General features: G+C 36.6%; 1 protein-coding gene across 2 annotated transcripts in view; it reads right to left on the reverse strand.

Annotated features, from left to right (window-relative positions):
• The window catches only part of NTNG1 (netrin G1), a 427,667-nt gene that overhangs the window by 63,426 nt on the left and 344,511 nt on the right, over positions 1 to 19,730 (reverse strand). The window contains exons 4-5 of one of the 2 annotated variants that reach the window (XM_036767767.1): positions 19,005 to 19,022; positions 1,874 to 1,878 (exon numbers count right to left, since the gene is read on the reverse strand). The exons of the other annotated variant lie outside the window; for it this stretch is intronic. Coding sequence (XP_036623662.1) covers positions 1,874 to 1,878; positions 19,005 to 19,022 — 23 coding nt within the window. The remainder of the gene's footprint in view (positions 1 to 1,873; positions 1,879 to 19,004; positions 19,023 to 19,730) is intronic. 2 annotated transcript variants of the gene reach the window in all.

Below are 19,730 nucleotides of genomic sequence, written 5' to 3' on the forward strand. Positions count from 1 at the left end.
TGGCATGGAAGGAACATCTGTTGCAAGCAGTATAGAATAGTCAGACATTCATGACATGACTAAAGAGAGTTCTTAGCAGAATAGATGAAATGGAAGCATTTGCAGTTGTATACCTTTTAGGAGTTGGGAAGAGTTCAAATTCCAATGATGCAAATGCCCATTTAAAAAAAATTGCACTTAAGGATAATGACTTTAATAACCCCCTCCTCTGATGATCTCAGTCTAAAACAGAGAAGGGAGAGGATTTTGTGAGTTTTGGAATCCTGAGTATGCCGCCACTGTCTTAGCAAGTTCACTCCCCTTTACCAAGAACAAGTGTCAAATTTAATTGGGATCTGAACTCCTAACATTTCTCCTTTCTTTCAGCAATTTCTCAATGACTAGAGAAAGACTACTTTAAGTGAGACCAATGCTGCATGTGTGTTTGCAACAAGAAATACCAGGAAAAGGTAGGGAATCTTCGAGTGAAAATAACTTCTCAATTAAATATTCATTTCTCCTTCAAGTTTTAAGTTTGGTGTTTAAACCCATCAGAGAAAGGAGAAGGCAGGCATTGTAACTCCAGATCATTGTTCTTTTGGCTCCTTAGGGTATTTGAGGTCCACTGGGGTTCTAAAAGTCCCACACCCTAAAGCCAGATGAGGTAGGGAGACAGCCAAGCAGGATAAAATAGAAGAGGATCATAAGACAAGAGGAAGGATGTTGACTCCCTTCCTTGTCACTGATGAGAAGTCATCACTTAATTGAGCCCTGCCAAGGACAATACATGTTTTATTAACAGAAAACTACTGGTAGAAGTAATTATTGTTGGCAAACAGAGAAGGATATGTGTATGAAGAAGAGAGATGGAGAGTTTATGAAGGGAGAAAAATTTCTTTATTTTTTTCTGAGATATAGGAGGATGGTTCTTCCTCCATGTAGGCAGTGTGTGTGTGTGTGTGTGTGTGTGTGTGTGTGTGTGTGTGTGTGTGTGTGTAGACACGTACACAATAATACTAATGGCCCCATCTGTCAACATATACATACATAGTCCTCTGCTGGCCTTCTGCTAGTATTATATAAGTACTTTATCTACTGGGGTGACTAAAAAATAAAGCAACAATTCCATTTTTTTGAAGGCCTGAAATGGCCATTTCTGGAATCACTCCTTCAGGTTAGACACCAAAGAAAAGGCCAAATATCTAATAGGTTGTTTAAAATGCATACCTTTATAGGATCGTAGCCTTAGAGCTGGAAGGGACATTATACATCATTTAGCCCAACCTCTTCATTTTGTAGAAAAGAGAAACTGAGGCCCAGAGAAGTTAAGTGACTTGCCAAATATCACATAAGTAGGAGAAACAAGATTTGAACTAATGTTGACTCCACATCCAGCACTCTTTCCCCCATACCATACTGCAGAAGGGATGGTAGAGACAACAATCTCCACCCAGAAACATCAACACTCATTAAAATAGTTTGGATTAGTCTGTTAATAGAATTAGTTATCATCTTAGAAAGAAGGGATGAGGGTCCTGAAGAAATGGAATGTAGGGCAAACAGGTTTTTGATTGGGCGGTGGTAGAAAGGAGAGCACGAGGGGTAGGTGATCATTGGACAGAGGTGCAGCACGGGCCACTGGTTGCTTGGAGAGGGGAGTCTCAGAAAGGACAAAATGACCACTTCATGGATATATTTAGGACCAACTTGTTGGGGGGTGGGGAGGGATAGGGAGATGAATATCCATTTATCTTTGGGGTAATATCAGTAAATAGGCATTTCTGATCTGTTTCATTTTCCAGAAAGTAATGGAACTAGGTTGAGGGTTTCCTAAAGTGTTTCTTCTTTGTAGATATTTGTGTCACTCTTTAGGGATTTTTCCAGTGATCAGAACTGCCACTGGGAATACTGTATTTTTTTTTTAGTGGTGAGCTACCCATGTTCCCCTGGAGCAGCCAAAATTTTCATTCAGCAGAAGCTGTATCAATAAGGAGTTTCTATTCCCTCATTCCTCTCTGTCTTTTACTGTGAATCTGGAGAAACATTTCATAAACCAGATTACCACCTAGCATATAATATGTTTTGTATTGAATTGTTGCATCTTGGAGGCTCCATTTTTGTGTTGATATTATCTGTAAAGAACCACCTTATGCTGGCAGGAATACTGATTGATAAAATCTGAAAGAGGTTGAATTACCTTAGGAGATATCAATCCTAATCAAACCTTTGCATAGAACAAGAACTCTGCAAAGACCTATGAGATTTAAAATTTCTCATAATCTAAGATGAGAGCTAATGCTAACATTGTCTTAACAGAATTTGAGTAACACATATGCCTCTTTTGGCTCCCAAATACATCAATGATATACCTCCCAGTGCTGAAGAGAGGATGAGAGAGGATAGATGTGGGAATGTTTTGAAAAAAGATAAAAGGCAACCTATAACTGCAAAGTACTCGGTATCATTTTTAAAAATAGGAAACTTAGAACATAGGATCATAGGTCTTCATCTGAAAGGGACTAGTCTTCCATCTAGGTCAACCCTCTCATTTTACAGTTAAGAAGACTTTTACAACATACTCTAATATAACCAGGACAAACATTTACAATCTTTGTTAACATAGCATATATTAGTTTATCAAATTAATTAGTTACCATGTTAGGATACACTGAGCTCTAGGACCCTGAGGGGCTAATAATTGATATTCATAATAATGACTCCCATGGTGCTCTAAGACCTGAGGCAGAGGAAGACCTCCCAAAGGGTATAAATGTCCTGTCCCCTTAACTTTGCATTCAACTTTGTTCCTTACTTCCAACTAATCTAGACTGAATTTACAAGTAAAGATTGAATTTGTTAAAACTTTGGACGTAGAGAAATCATTCCTATACTGGCAAATCACCTCTTGGATGGAATCTGTGACTTTTTCACAGTTTGTTTAAATGTAATATGTGAATAGCCAGAGAGAATTACTGAAAATATATGTAAATGGTCAGGAAGGGTAGAAAGTATGCTTTCATTATTATCACTGTCATCCTCATTATGATCATCAACAACAGCAATAAACACTTTTTGAGTTCCTGCTATGTCCAAGACCCCCTGTTAGGCATGAGGGGAGATCCATAGCCCCTGTCTGCTTGCTGCTTACAATACAGTGGGAGAGATGGAAGATAGGAATACAAAGGTAAAAAACAGAAATGTAACATATACTATATGCCAAGTAATTCATGTAGACCCAGGAAATCAGAGGAGAGAGGAAAAACAAACAAACAGTAGACAGGGCATTTTTGCGGAAGAGTGGTTAGAAATGTTGATTTAGTGGAGATGATTAGAAATGAATAGTATTTGGAAACAATTCAGAATGAAATCAAATAGAGAGAGAAAAAGAGAGTAAGAATAAGAAAGTATAAAGGTAGATAAAAATTTGAGTTTCATTGCTCTTTTAGGTCTCTTGTTTTGTTGGTTTTTTTCCTCCCTTTGGGGTCTGGATGATAAGGTGTGTGTCATATGTAGTGACATATCATATTTTAAAAATAAACACTCGGTTTTTGGATAAATGAGGAAAGGCTGAAGTTCTGTCATTTGATTGCTTTGGTGGAGGGAAAGTAATATAGCTAAGGGCTGATTAGTACAAATAATGAATACAATGGAGTGATCATATTACTTGAATTCTAACAGTATTCCCACTGGGCTGGAATCAATTACTCTATTTTATGTAATTATATCTTCAAATAGTGTGAATTTGATTATATGCAGTCACTTCATGGGATTTGTTATTTGCACTAATTTGGATCTAGCTGTAACTAGGGATTTTTAAGTATGATCAGAATTCATATTTTCTCTTCTCAGAGATTTAGTTTAAGAAAAAATTTATTCTCCCACTGTTTAAAACCATGCTCTGGCTTAAATTCATATATCTAAGATTCTTGGAAAGCTAGAGAGAACTATAAATTATTATCTTTTGGAGATGGAGATGGAGGTGGCAGGAATGTATTTATCCAGAGGTCATAAAAGGAGTATCCCCAAACCCCAGGCTTAAACAGAAGGAAGGGATAAGACCAGGGGTGTTCTGGAACAAGCTCATAATAACTCAAGAGAGTCACCTGTTAAGGTAAAGGAAATTGACAAATACTATAAAATTAGGGTTGGATTTACTATTTTGTTGGTTGCCTAGATTTAAGAAAGTGACGGAGAAAATGTTAATAATTTAGCTTAAACTTATGAGTGTGTCATATGTATGTTTTATTTTCCCTTTGGAGAGGTAATTATTAAATATTTACCAGCATAAAACTGACTGAGGCATTGTGTTCCATGGGATCTCTCATAGTACTATAGAATTTTACCTGAAATATTTTTGTAATAATTTAAAAGTAATTTTTTCCATAATTCAATGAAGTGAAGATCCAGAAAAAGTCTATTCTTGAAACCAAAAGCTCCATTTTAACTTAACCCATCACAATGAAAGGCTTGTCAGAGAGACTTAAGGAAGAATCTCTCTGTCTCTGTCTCTGTCTCTCCCTCTTCCTCTCTTTCTCTTTCCCCCTTTCTGTCGGTCTATCTCTCTCAAATGGGAAGACTGGATACCTATTATTTTTAATTATTAATTTATTATTTATTAATTTAATTAATGTTTGCACAAACATTACGATTGATATAAAAATCTGGAAGCTCTTTTGCTAAAGACTCTGGTTTGAGCCCAAAGACTCAAATCATAAAATCATTTATTTATATGTGAATGAATGTATCTCTCTATAGGAAAAATGTCTATCTTGTTACTTGTTGGATAAAGACTTTCCTGTCTTGATAGTATGTCAGGCCTCCTAAGTTCTGTTTTCTTGAGAAGTCACTGATGAAATGACACGAGGTCAAAATTCAGGTTAAATCACCTGTGGCAAATACACTTTAAAGCAAGCTGTCATTCTTGATATGGCCTAAAAGAGGCAAATTTTTAAAAGTTGCTTTCATGCACTTAGTTCTTACTCTGGTTGCATAGATTCAAATATTCTTGAAATGATGAGGAAAATAATTTCTGCTTTATTCTCAGTGCCTTGATTTGATGCTTCTTAAGGCCCCAGGTTCACCATGTCACACCATCTCACCAGTATGCATTCATACATGCATGTATATTTATGTGTACATATGTATATGTATGCATGTTTGTACGTATGTCATCAAGGCATATTTATCCCATTAGTACAGAGTTTCAAAAACTCTCTTGAGTTTTCAAACCCATTTAGATTTTCTTCAAAAGTTTCCTTTTAGTCTTTCTTGATATTTAAAATCACATTTTGTGGAAAGTCGAGAGATGTATTTTAGACAGTCTTGGCTTCCTTCCCTCACCCCAACATTTCTTGACTAATGTTTCTCTACAAAACACAAAGGGACAAATTCTGTTTGGGGTTGGATCCTTGGAAGCAACTTGATTAAATTTCACCGGGAATAGTCAGGCTTGTTTGGATCATTTTCACTGACTAGGTCAAAATTTTGACAAAGCAACTTATTTCTCTGTAATTGGTATTGCATGAAAGATGACACATGCCCAACAATTAAGTATGAAAAACAAAACGCACCTGTCATGTACAACACATTTAAAGGGAAATGGTGACACAGAGGAGAATGTTCCCTGAAGAATCTTCAGCCTATGAGTGACAGATGTGAGCTGAGCTTGAATGGGCTGCCCATGAGTCACAGATGAGAAACCACCGTCTCTCATTTGAAGAAGGCAAAATAACTCTTATATTTTCAGAAAATAGTGCAATTATATAATCTGGAACATTTCTATCACTGAAGTGCCCCAAAGACTAAAATGATTGGAAATATAAATTCAATCATTTCCAATATCTTGTGGGGAGAGAATTCCCTTGTCATTGAGTAATATGGACAAATGGAATTGCACCCACTATTCTTTCCTAGTAGGAGAAAAAAGAGTACATGAAACTCACAGAAGTGGGTTTCCTTATTTACCACATAAATGAATAACCACATTAAAACTCAAACATTCATTTTCAAAACAGGAACCTAAATTGTTATATTCTTATTCACACATCAATCCCACAGAAAACAAACGTGGCAGCATTGTTTTATTTGCAAGCAAATTTAAGTGTGAAACATTTTTGGGGGGGGAGGGGAATGTATGGTTGACATTCTCAGTGCTACTAGATGCATCTACTGGTATCATCCACATGCCTCACCAAGAAGCTGATGGGAACACTTCACAGATATTCTAGATTCATACAGTGCAATGTTTCACAACACATAACACCATGAAATCACTGTATGAATCCAAGAATTCCTACCTCTCTTGTGGTTTGCAACTTGAACAGAAGAAACTGTTGACAAAGCTAATTTGGGAGCAACTGGATAGTTTAAAAGAATGAACAGCAAATTAGAAAGGTACCACATAGGAACAAAAGAGCAACTTTCAAAAACGTAATCACTTGGCAATGAAATTTTAAAACTGAGTCAACCTGAAAAGCAACCCTTCATGAGTATTCTATTTGTAACTGTTGTTTCTGAGTTTTTTGTATATTTTGGTTCATTTGTTTACTTTTCGTTTTATTGTTTGGCTTGCTTTCATTCAAAAGGATGAGTGCTACTTGGCTGAAAACTGTTAAACATTGTCAGTAATGAAATTTTGTTGTTGTTTTGTTAATTGATGGGTATCTTTGAAATTTTGTCACTAGAGGTCAAGAGGAAACAAGATGATTTAGCCAAATAATACAGATAATTCAGGATCTTTCGTAAACTTATTTCCCCTTTGTAGAAGGACTTTTTGAAAAGTTGTTTTAGTATTCCTTTTACCCCAATTCATCATATTGTTTGGTTTAGGAAAACACAAGCTGACTATACATAAAACCAATTTGGTGACCTCTGGGTGAATTGACCAGCTACAGAGTTATTGTGTAGCTTCTTACATGTTGAACTGAATGGATTTGAACCAACTTAAAATCACTAGACCAATTTGACCAGTCCCAGACCGATGAGCCCCATAGAAGTCGAGGCATTAACTGCAGACGTCCAGTCTTTGAGGTCTAGAAGTTCTCGTGACTATCAGGCATATCGTCTTTGTGGAAATATTGGTCTCAGAATGGTGACTTCTCTTTTCTCATTTGTTTTAGTTGCTATTTGTTAACCAACTTTCCCTGAAGGCCAGTTTGAACAAGAAGCAAAAGCCACATTAAAATTACAAGACAAAGCACAACTAGGCTGAGACAGGCTCATCCTAAACTAAAGTTTCCAATCAAAAACTTTATGCCAAATGGTCAGTCTTGAAATAAATCCATTTGTACTCAATCATAGAAGTGAAAGGAATATTGCCCACACTACTTGACAGATACCGTAGAAAGGTTCTGTGCTTATGACCCTTACTGAAATTGGAGCAGTGTTATTTAAATAGGTCTTTTGGGGATTTTGAACAGTAGCTAATTTTGGACAATTGGAAATGAATTTTAGAGGGTTAGGTAAGTTTTAGATCCTCTTATGGTCTAATCTATTGAACTATAAAATCTGGTGGAAAATATTCAATGGCACTGCATTGGAAATGGTTCCATGTGGCTAGCTGGGAAATAACACAGTTAAATTGGCCTACTAATCTTTATAGAATTATACTAAAAGGGACAGAGTTTGATCTGTATTTCTTCTTACACGTGAACATGTGGAAACTTGGAGAAACTTCATTTGGAGCAGATGATTAAGATAATTCTATTTGTTAGTAATATATGTATCTAGGACAGTCTCTGTTTCATCACTGATCAAGGACTGAAAATGCAGCCCTTCCAATTGAATTCTTCAACAAATTGCTAATATATTTTATTTTGCTGAACAACTATTTCCTGGTTCCTCCTTTTGCTCATTTCCTTCTCCATCTGTATTCATTAGAGTTTAAAAGGAGCATCCTGTATATAAGAACCAGGGCAAGCTGAAGGCCAAAGATATGTTTATTTATTTGTCTGCATGAAGGGGAGATGGGGAAGAGGAAAAAAAAAAGGGAAAAATGTCATAAAAAAGTCTTCATTTACATTTGGCTACAGATATTGGAACGTAAAAGTTAAAGTGAGATCGAAATGCCAATATATCTTGTCTATTTATTACTGAGTTTTAAACTGTGGTTATATTTCATCCCATGGCACTAATCATCATACAGGCTGTCAATAATGTTGTCTGAGTCATTGGAATTGGGCAAACAGAAATATTGCACAGAGGATAGAAGATAGGTTGCCATTAGTACCAATGGGAATGCTTACTTATAAAATATCAAAGACAGATGGTCATATGCTGAACACCTTTACTGAGGTCTAGTTCAAAGGGGGAAAATAGATCCAAATTTCAATAATACAGTCTATAGCAAATATCACTGTGAAGATCAGGAGTGTTTGGGTTAGATGAGCTTCATAAAGGTGTTTTCCAAAATTCTGTTCCACTCTGTGCACATATTTTTATAACTTTCAATTCACGTAAAAAAATAAAAGCAAACAAGAAACATTTAAAATGGATTTGATGTAGACAATGGAAGCATCAGGTCCTTAATATGTTTCTAACTTACTTATAATGTGCGTGGTACTCTGATGGACACAGAACGGCATATATAACTAACTATATTTTCCTGGGGCAGATGTTATATGTAAATATGCTAAAGTTCTTTATTTTTGGTGATAGTTTTTTTTCTTTAATAACAGTATGCCCAAAGTCTTCTTTGCAGTAGACAAAAGATCTGGCCTCAGATTCTTTCTAATATTTGATTATGTGCTTGTGTGTGTCTGTGTGTGTGTGTGTGTGTGTGTGTGTGTATGCTTTCAGTGCCAAAGGAAAAAAAGAAAGCAGAATTTTATGAAAGAAACTTCAGTGACTTTGAGATCAGGAGGAATTTTTCAGGTTCCTACCTTGCTTTGGATTAGAAACCTCAAGGGAAGAAATATTCGGCAATATCCTATCAAACTTGGGAGGATCTGCATACGTTGGGAAAAATTAGGATTTGTTATTTTCATTTCTAGAATATTGCTGTTGGGTCTAAACAGAAAATTGTATGGACAAAGACACAAACCACAAACATCTGCTCTTTAACTTGTCCATGGTTCACTTAAACCATACAGGACATCCACACTGAACGACAACAACAAAACACCCACAACAATAACAACAAGGAAAAAAAACAACAACAAGCAATTGATGATTCCCAAAACATCAAATGGAAATACAATATATAGCCTCTTCATCACTAAGGCTATATATTGATTGTCATATTTGGACTATGCCCACTTGGAATAAGTTTTATTGTTCTTTTATAATTCAACTGCTTATGGAAACCTGGTGCCTGAAGCAAGATAATAATGCTAAAATGATAATTTCTTAGTAGCAGCTTCCATCTCAGGCAGTCCATATCTATAGATATGGACTAAAGACCATTAGGGTATATTTTAAGTGTGAGCCATTATCTTTCAAAAGATATGAATCTAGAGGGTACTTAAAAATGTTCTGAAAGAAAAAAGGTGCTGATTAGCCAATGATTATTCTGATGTGTTTCAAATAGTATTCTAATACTACCTTTCTGTTTTCATGAAAGTTTTTACCTCAATTTAACTGGTTAAAAGCCACAAGCTACTATTTTAGGTGATTGCCAAACCCTCTCAGATTTGCCAATGTTCAGTATTCTCTGTCAACATAGAGAAAGTATTGGGAAAGAAAGGTGTGTATATTTGGAATTAGAGTTGTAAATTCCTTTGATTGGGGTCACTAGAGATGAAATAACCTTGGATTAGGAGTCAGGAATTCTGCTTTGAAAACTCTTCCTAGCTATGTAACCATGGACAAATCACATAGCCTCTTTCTGTGCCTCAGTTTGCTCATCCACAAAATGGGGCATAATAATGCTCACATTATCTACGTCTTAGGGTTGTTGTGAGGAAAACATTGAAAAAACTTTGAAATGACTAGTTGGGATTGTTGTACTCTTTCTAGGCCCAGTTCAAGTCCAGCCTCCTCTTGTGAAGCCTTTCCTAGGCAGCCCAACTCACATTGATATCTTTCGCTTTTCCATTTTAATAGCACTTAGGGTTAAGGACCAGTGAAGTACCATAGAAAATTTATTCTACTAGCAAACCAAGGCCTAGGTTCTAGACTTGGCTCCATTTTTGTGGTTGTTTAATCATTTCAGTATCTGACTCTTCGTGACCCCATTTGGGGTATTCTTGGCAAAGCTACTGGAGTGGTCTGCCATTTCCTTCTCCAGCTCATTAGACAGATGAGGAAACTGAGGCAAACAGGGTCACCCAGCTACCAAGCGTCTGAGGCCAGATTTGAACTTGGGATGATGGGTCTTCCTGACAGCAGCCCCAGCACTCAATGCACTATGGCACCACCTAGCTGCTCTGTTACTTCTTAGTTATACAATTACTTAGGTAAGTTATAGCAATCAGCATATGAGACTTCTCCAAGGCTAAGTCTCCTCATCTATAAATTGGAGATGATAGCATCTTTGCAAGATGTTCCTCATGGAAGTCCTTTAAGGAAAGTCTTTTGTAAATCTTAAAACATTATAGGCACAGGAGTTATTACCATTATAAGGAATAAATCATATAATGGGGCTGAAAGTGCTCTCTAACTATAGAGGACCATAACAACATGATGGCTCATGGCTGGATGGCTCATTCCACATACATCATATGTGACTTTGTACTGTGCATGAATTAACTGGTTATCTTTATAGATAGATTGGAAGATCCTTGAATGCAGAAAGCAAGCTTTACTCTTCTTCATCCACATATAATGCAGCGTAGCTCCCTCCAGGGAGTATATGGCAGATACATGCCATGGTGCACAGAGTGCTTGATTTGGGGTTCAAAAGACCTGAGTTCAAAATTTTCTTCAGACACTTTTGACTATGTGACCCTAGCCAAGTCACTAAACCTCCCTCAGCCTTACCACCCTCCTTCCTCATCTGTAAAATGAATTCAGATTCACGTAGATGTCAAAGTTAGGTAAAATGTGCTAAGTGGTTTCAGCCCAATGGAAATATGCAATGAGAATTTGAATAATGTGATTGCTTCAGAGAGTTCATTCTTCTCACTAATAATAGAGACTTAATTATGATAGCATCTACCTCATAGGGTTGTTTGAGATAGCACATGAAAAGTGCTTTCTAAAGGTTAAAGTACTACATAAATGCTACCTATTAGTATCATCCATATGCTCCATAAATACTTGTTAGTAGCAAGAAGATATCCATCATGTTGTTTCCTCCACTAGTAAGACATAGAAGGCAAACAGGGTAATGTCACAGGCATGTCACAGGGTTTTCTGTCTTATGATATCCCTTTATGATTTCAAAGCATTAAAAAATTCATCTACCCGTGTTGTCATACTAACAAAGGCTGTATCTCCCTGATGTCAAAATACTGGAATGAGGTATGAAAACTGAGTATATCATATATGGCTTGCCCAAGCTAAAGATTCAGAAAGGGTAGATTGTTTCTTTTTTCCTTTCCTTTATCTTGTTCCCACTTTTGCAAATGGATTTTGAACATTGTGGAGACCAAATTCTTACATGATTCGCAGAAATGTTTAGTTTCACATGGGCGTTTTGATGTACTTTAGTCAGTTAGTCAACAAGCCTTTTTAAAGTAAATACTGTGTGCCAGGCACTGTGCTAAGTACTGCGGACATGAAGAAAGACAAAAAACAATCCCTTCTTTTGAGTAATATACATTCTAATGGAAGATAAAACATGTAATAATTGGGGGATATAAGATAAATACAGGGTAGATTGCTGTTCACCCTTCATTTTTGAAGAGGACCAATGACATCACAGGGTGAAGTCTTGACTTACAAATGAATTGGACGTGAGGCAGAGTTGCACAAAATTGAAGGTAATATGAAAAAGGGGGCAGTAGCAGTTGCAGGGACCTCCTGCAAAAAGTAGGATTTTGAACTGAATTTTTAAGGAAGCCAGGAAAGCTAACATGAGAGACAAACAGTACAAAGTTGTGGCAATAGGATGTAGAAACACAGGTGGACTGATGTACCCAGACTGCAGTGGGTGGACTAGTATAAAGCATAAGAAGACTGGAAAAGAGCCAGGTTATGAAGAACTTTAGATGCCAAACAGAGGATTTGTTATTTAATCATGGAGATAATGGAAAGCCAAAGTTCAATAAGTAGGGGAGCTGACATCATGAGGTTAACTCTGTAGAGAAAAATCATTTCGGTAACTAAAATGGAGGATAAATTGAAGTGGGGAGAGACTTGAGGTGAGGAGACCAGTTAGGAAACCATTGCTGAAAAATACTTTGAAAACTTGGGCATGGAACTAATTAAAATAAGCACGCTTTATAATAGATAATAAGTAACAGCTTTGAATAAAGTATAAATTTGCATTTCAGCTGAGAATGGGAATTGCTTTAAACTCTATGTGTGTGTATGTGGGTGTGTGTAAGCAAATGAAGAAATTCAATCCTCTCTTTATCTTAAGATGTTCTAAGAAGTAAACTCCCTTTCTGTAGTAGAACCCAGAATAATGTTAAAGTTGGAATGATATTTGCAACTAATGAGAAAGACACTCCTTTCTCCTAGTCAATTGACAGTTATACAGCGTCTCCTTGCTCCTAAGCTTCTTCTCAGAAACGACTCAGCAAAAAATTATCCTACAGTTAAAGCAAATCAGTTCATATGTTCTTCAATTAAACAACCTCCCAATTGAGTATTATCTAAGCAAAGTCTTTAAAAAGTCTATATTTTAATTATGCCATACACTTATGTATGGTTGTATTTTATTTTAGTTCTTTTTATGTTGATTGGCATTAAAAATTAATTATTATGGTATGGAATGATAGGGAGCCAATTAATTTTAAAATTCTTCCAGTATTTGGTCAACAATGAAGATTGATGAGAAAAAAAAAAACTATTGAATGTTAAGTTAAAAAAAAAGGAAGATATTCATGTATGTACAGTTTGCTAGAGCCGGTTTGTTTGTATTGATTTATTTGCATTTATTATAGATACCTTAAGACACATGTCTGTTCTTTTTTAATGATAATATTGAAAAATGGAAGTTCAAGATTAAGCAGGGGGAATTAAAACATAACCCTATGTAAAAAAAAAAAGCAATGAAGATTGGATAGATGTTCTCAATCTCAATCTCACCATTGGAAGGTACTTTGAGGCCAGTACCCAATATATAAAGTTTGTCCAAAACATTTCCCAAGGGGTCATTCAGTCTCTGTTAACAACCTCCAGTGACAGGAAACTTGCTTTCTCAAGAGGCTGCTATTCCATTTTGGGGTAGGTCTGAGCATTTTATTTATGTTGAGTCATAATCTGCCTTCTTGAAACTTCCCCCCTAAATTTTATTCATTAGGGCCACTCAAAGGATGATTAACTCTCCAGCAAATGATTAAAAAGGCAGAAATTTAAGTTAAAACTTTCGAAGATGACTCTTTCAAATTATAGCTTCTCAAGTGGTGTACACATGGGTGTGTATATATGTGGGTGTTTTGATCACTCCCATGGTTATGCAAGTACTCCTTGTTCTGTTGCCGCATTAGAAAACAAGGCAGTCTGCAATGAAACTTTCCCCCATGGTCATGCCTACATTCTTGGACAAGCAAATCCCAGTCCCAGCGTGGCTGCTTTGTCTTCAAAGCCCCCCAAACCTTTGCTAGGACCTTTGCTAGGACTAACTCCATTGGTTAGATAGTGATAGTTTCACAGTGTATCCTTTAGGACTCTTAGGGCATCATGTGCTAGACATGCTGTCCTAAAAGATGAGTAAGAAAAATTGAAAGGAACTTCATAAGTCAATATTTGAATATTATGGGATGCTTCATCTCTTACTCCCATATAAACTTTATTTTCTTTTAGTAAGATGACCTAAAATGAAATACTTTCTTTTTCCTAAGGTAAAAATGGTTCAGTGGAAAGACAGACTGAATAGTAGTTAGAAAATCTAGATTTTAGTTCCAGCTCTGCCACCAACTCACTGTGTGATCTGTGACAAATCATATGACTTCTCTGGGTCTCAGTTTCCTGATTGGTGAAATTAGAAGTTTGGATTAGGTGAACTCTAGGCCCAGCTCTCTATCTACTATTCCCCTGGTTGCCTCCATGTAAATATAAATATATATATATATGCATATGAACATATGTATATATTTGTAGATATACACAAGGGAAGCATATATGTATATATATATATATATATCCATATGTGTGTATATGTATGCATGTATATATTTATTCTGCTCAATTAGTATAGAGCAGCAGAAATTTGGAGCAGTGGGAATTAGGAAACCTGAGTTCTAGTCCTAGTCTTGCTACAACTTAGCAGGACAGTAGTAGACAAATCAAAGCCTTCTTAGGCTTCAGGTTTCATTTTGTAAAACAGTGATGGCAAAAAAATAATCTCTGAGGTCCCTCTGGATAAAATTACATGAATCTAAACCCAGGTGGGGAACCTGTGGCCTTGAGACCACACGTGGCCTCCTAGATCCTTTTGATCTAGAAACTGTGGCCTTTTGACTGAATCCAAATTTTACAGAACAAATCCTTTTAATAAAAGGACTCTAAACAATAGCTGAACAGACTAGAAGGCTTTCATAGACCAAGGCATAGGAAATGCAAATATATGCAGAGAAGCTTCATAATTAAGTAGTATTTGCTCTGTGAATGTCTATATATGTCTATATGTTATACAGAATATGTTTATATATGATATATAATATATATAATATGTGTGTATGTTATATATAGAAATACATGTATGCAAATATATCTATAGACATATATATGTATAACATATATAATTTATTTCTTTGAAATTATATGTCAAAAGCTAAAATTAGAAAGATAGACGATTCACACAATGTAAGCAGCCTCTGGTCAGCCTTTGATTGCTGCAGGATTCTAGCTAGCCAAATTGATATTTTTGGAAATCATCTGTTCTTAGAAAGCTTGAGTACATTGACGGCATCAAAACTGCTCTACGCTGTCCTTCATTCTGAGGGTTCCCTTATTTGGAGCTCAGAAGCAATTAATCTGAAGGGAAATGACAGCAACTGCTTCATCCTATACTGTGAACAAAAATAACATAAGGCATCATTGGTGAGGACAGTGAAATGTCCCACCCAATGCTATCAGTCTTTTCTTCCCTGTAAATTTTCTGAATGACGTGTCTGCAGGCGGAAAAAAAGAGATATCTCTTTCTTTGAGGGGTGAGTGTGGCAGGCATGCAATAATAGTCCAGGGATTGCTATTTGTGAGCCATAGTTGAGGCTTTCCTTTGAATTTAGCAACAGAAAATATCTTCAAAACAATGTGACTGAAGAGCTCTCACGGACTTCCAGCTGGTCAAGGAATGTGTTCAATGCCTGGGTTCTTGTGATTACCCGTTATCATTACTATTATTGCTAGCATTTCCATATCTCCCATTCTGATACATGGTCAGCCTCAATTAAGAAATGATCTTACCTTGGTGGGAAGTCCAGGTCTATATCCCACATCAACTAATATCTTTGGTCATAGTGCTATAGGCAATGGTTTGATGGTATTGTGAGAAGACTAAAACTTACTCATTTGAATACAATGAGGCACCATACCAATTCAGCAAATTTTCTAATTTTGATGGTCCTTGGACACAATAGCTTACAAAGAGAACTCCTTTCTGCCATTTTTTTTTTTTTTGCTTTAAAAAGCAGAAGCACTATCGAAGGACCTTTGAGTTAGACTGAGGGAGCTGAGGTGCATTTTCATGAATTAGAAAATCACCCGGTCTAATGCTTTTCATATGAAAGTGATTTCCTCCTGACAGAAAAAGAAGCTATCTACCCTTTAAGTTGCAAAGAGCTATTTCAGAATTGTGGAAACTCACTGCCTAGTGCTGAATCCATGGCAAATCGGACTAAAACACGAGCTTGAAGTAAAAAGGGAAAGGCTTTTCATCAGTAAAGATTCAGAAAGTTAGGCCTGCTTTAGGAAATTCAGTTGTCTATTGTCATACTCTAGAATACATTAAACGTCTGTAAAAGTCCAAGAAAAAGAGAAGCAAAATGTATGGTTTATGTTATCCAAGTGACTTTTTGTATCATTCTTGAGGATACAGAAGGAAAATAATCAGCCTTCCCCTACTTCGTGCCACACAGGAATTGAATCAAATTCCTTCTATGGTGTTCCATGTTATTAACTCAAATGACTTTAATAATTGTAATCATATAGAATCTAGAATTCTCCTCCTGAAAAGACAGAGAGATGGGAGCCATCAAGGAGAAAATAGATAGATAACACAGATTATCACAAAAACTTCAAGATTTCATTTCTTTCTGCCTAAGCAGAGTGAGGAAAGGATGAAGCAAAGACAAGCTTATCAAGTCTTGGGTAGTTTTTTTTTTTGAGTGATCTCTACGTATCTTCTGGGCATCTAGGAATAACAACGCTCAGTGGAGGAAAACCTTGAGAACTTTGGGATTATTTTGGGCTCTTCCTAGACAACAGTAATAGTGCGGAGTTCCCTTTTGAAGCTGTAGGTGTCAAGGAAAGAATTTGCATTAATGTTATTCCCCCAAGTACCACTGGGGGATGTATGTAAATACATATATCACACATGTAAATACATACATCACTGTGATATAGGTAAAAAGAAAACTTTGAGTAGAGTCATAAGACTTCAATTCTAGTTCCTGCTCTGTGAATAACACACAGAATGGCCTAAGTGGGTACTGTACCTACACAACATATCTGTACATGGCTGTACCTGAGTTTTCTCATCTATCACAATTGGAACGAAGCTAAAAAGTGACCTACTTACCTCAGGACCAAATTAAATAATGGATTTGGAGATAGAATGAAAGCTCTTTGAGGGAAAGACCTATATCCCTTTTGTAACTGTATTCTTAATACCTAGCATAGTGAATGGCACATAGTGGGTGTTTAAAATTGATGACTGATCATTCTGAAAAGTTATACATATGTAATGATTATCATCATCATTATTACTTGACCTCTGATAGGGACTATTATTTATGCTTTTTGATACTTTGACTCAAGGTCTGTGGTTTCACTGGTATAGGGGATTCATAATGAGGAAATTCCCTTGACCAATGAATATTGATAATTTTCTCCAACCTATCAGCTTAGAGAGTTTCCTGAGGCCCATTGATATTATGCGACTGCCCTAGGATCACATCAATATGAGTCAGAGAAAAGACTTGGGCCCAGGTCTTCCTGATTCTGAGGCTAGATCTCATTCCTAAACTCTCATTTGGACCCTTACCCATTATTGTATTCTGACCTGCATCATCATGCAGAGTTCTGTGCTCCTTCTTAGCTCTCTGAGACTGTACAGCTCCTTGAAGAAAAGAATTGTGTGATTAATTTCATTGGAGATCTTCACAATCTCCATAGCATATAATATGGTACAAAGCACAAAGTAGCCACTCGATAAATATTTTTTGACTAATTGGTTCTTGTTATTGCTGTTACGATTATTCTTTGGAGTTCGTAAACCCCAGAAGGGAGGTTGCTAGGACTCAGCCAATGAAAGGATTGCTGAAAGTTGCTCCCACATGCCTAAAGCTTAGCTTGATTGATCCATAGTCATATCTCTTGATACCTCCTCTCCTAGCCTTTTGGGAACCCTGAAATAACTCTGCACATCTTCTACCTCAATTTTTCTTCTGAGGTGTTTGGGGTCATCAAAATTCATCTTGCAGTGCTAGTTGCACCAAGTGAAGAAATGCCAAGGAGACAAGTTTTGTCCACTGATAGGTGTCATGTGAACACTTACAGTGTCCTTGTTTTTTTTTTCCCCAGGGAGAATGTTGAAGGGTCATCCCTGGTTTGGTGTAGAACCAAAGTGATAGCTTTCTATCAGCCCTCCAAGTTCAGCCCCCCGATCGAGTAAATCCTCAGGCAGCTAGATGGTGTAGTGGATTGAGTGCTGGGCCTGGAGTCAGGAAGACCTGAGTTCAAATCCAGCCTGTCATTTACTAGCTGTATGACCCTGGGCAAGTCACTTAACTTCTGTTTGCCTTAATCCACTAGAGAAGGAAATGGCAAACCATTCCAGTATCTTTGCCAAAAAAAAAAAAAAACAACACCCTAGACAGTATGGCCCCTGGGGTCACAAAGAGTCTGACACAACTGAACAACAACCTAAAACAGGGCTGTCCAACCTTAGGTTTTTATTGAAACAATAGACAATATATTTTGATTTGCCATTTTTAGTGAGAGTTCTGGGGTAGCTGGGCTTCATTTACTAAAGCATTTATTTAAATTTCTATGCTTGTAGGTGGGCCGAATAAATAACACTGCAGGCCACATTTTGGACAGCCCTGACCTAAAATGTTAAAATCCTCTGGGAATCTCTCTTAGATATGCAGAGTTCCTGCATGGCCTGTCAGAGATAATGGAAGAAAACCTTTCAAATGAGTAATAGAGTTAAACTGCATTCCATTCCCTGGTAGGGAATAGCTAACTAATTCCCAGATATTAGCTCACACTTAAAAACTTTGCTCTAACTTCTGTCTTAATTTTCGAAATGTTACCCAGCAAGAAAGATTCTTGACTCAGAGTCAATCATTGGCAGATCAGACATAGAAAAGTTCTTTTTCTTTTCTTTTTTTTTTTTTTTGAGTTGGAAATATTTTTGAAGGTTTGCATTTGGTGTGAACACATTGTCCTCTCAGATTATACAGAAAAGTTTTGAGGGGCACAGTGTCAGCTAAGCCCCAACATTCATTCAATTTTAGGAAAACCACAAAGGCTTACACAAATATGAAATGAATGTGTGATGGTGGCCACAGAACTGTGATAAGACAGGGTCCCAAGAAAATCTCACCTGGGACTTCAGCCTCCTTTCTAGACCTTTGGCCAACAGAGCCTAAAATGAATGTCATACACGACACAGTCTGACATCATGCTATTCTAGCTCAGTGATTTTATTTCTTCCTTTTTTAACATTATAAAAAAATCTAATTAGTTAAAGGCCGATTCAAATTAAACTTTTATTTGGAGGATTGAGAAGCATTAAGGCAATGGAAGACAAAACAAACCCTGCAGCTCTCCGGATGACATGAACATGATTACTAATAACCCTTGGGCAGGAAAATGATTAACCTTGTTATTTTACTCACGATCTAGGTTTATATGAGAAACCAGGATGGAGGGAAAATATTTAGAGGCTGCTTGGAAGACAAAATTTACAAGGTCTCGAGCCAGCATCAAATGTTTGCAAATAAAAGAAAATCTCTGTGCTTTACTGACAGGTTGATGAATACCTGCTGGTCAGACTTCTGTTATTCAATATTAGTGGCAATTAAATCATTTGAAGGGACTGTTAATTCTGTGATGAAGGTGATGCTAGTTTCAGGAAAAACTCAAGAAAGGAAACATGTACCTTAGGTGAATTATTGCTATGAACAACATGAGAAGTTTGCAAGCCTGGGGTTGGGGAGAGGCAGGAAAAAAAAACAAAACATTTCCCGGCCATTATCATCATTATTTTTTGTTTGCTGAGGCTAAATAACATCATGCTGGCCTTTTTCTATTTCAAAATAATTTAAGAAAATAATGCACTGCCAGGTTTGTCCAAAGTGCTTTATTTGTGTCCTGTTTGGCTTGCTATTCAAAGAATGAGTTCTATTTATCTAAAATGGCCAATTTTTATTTTGGAAAAAAAAAGTGTTGATTTTTTTTGATAGACCGTCTATTGGAGTTTAAGATGCAATCTCTAAACTCTGACTCATCTGCCACCAGCAGGTTTCAGAGGT

This window comes from Trichosurus vulpecula, chromosome 7 (genome assembly GCF_011100635.1).
Source record: "Trichosurus vulpecula isolate mTriVul1 chromosome 7, mTriVul1.pri, whole genome shotgun sequence".
Lineage (NCBI taxonomy): Eukaryota > Metazoa > Chordata > Mammalia > Diprotodontia > Phalangeridae > Trichosurus > Trichosurus vulpecula.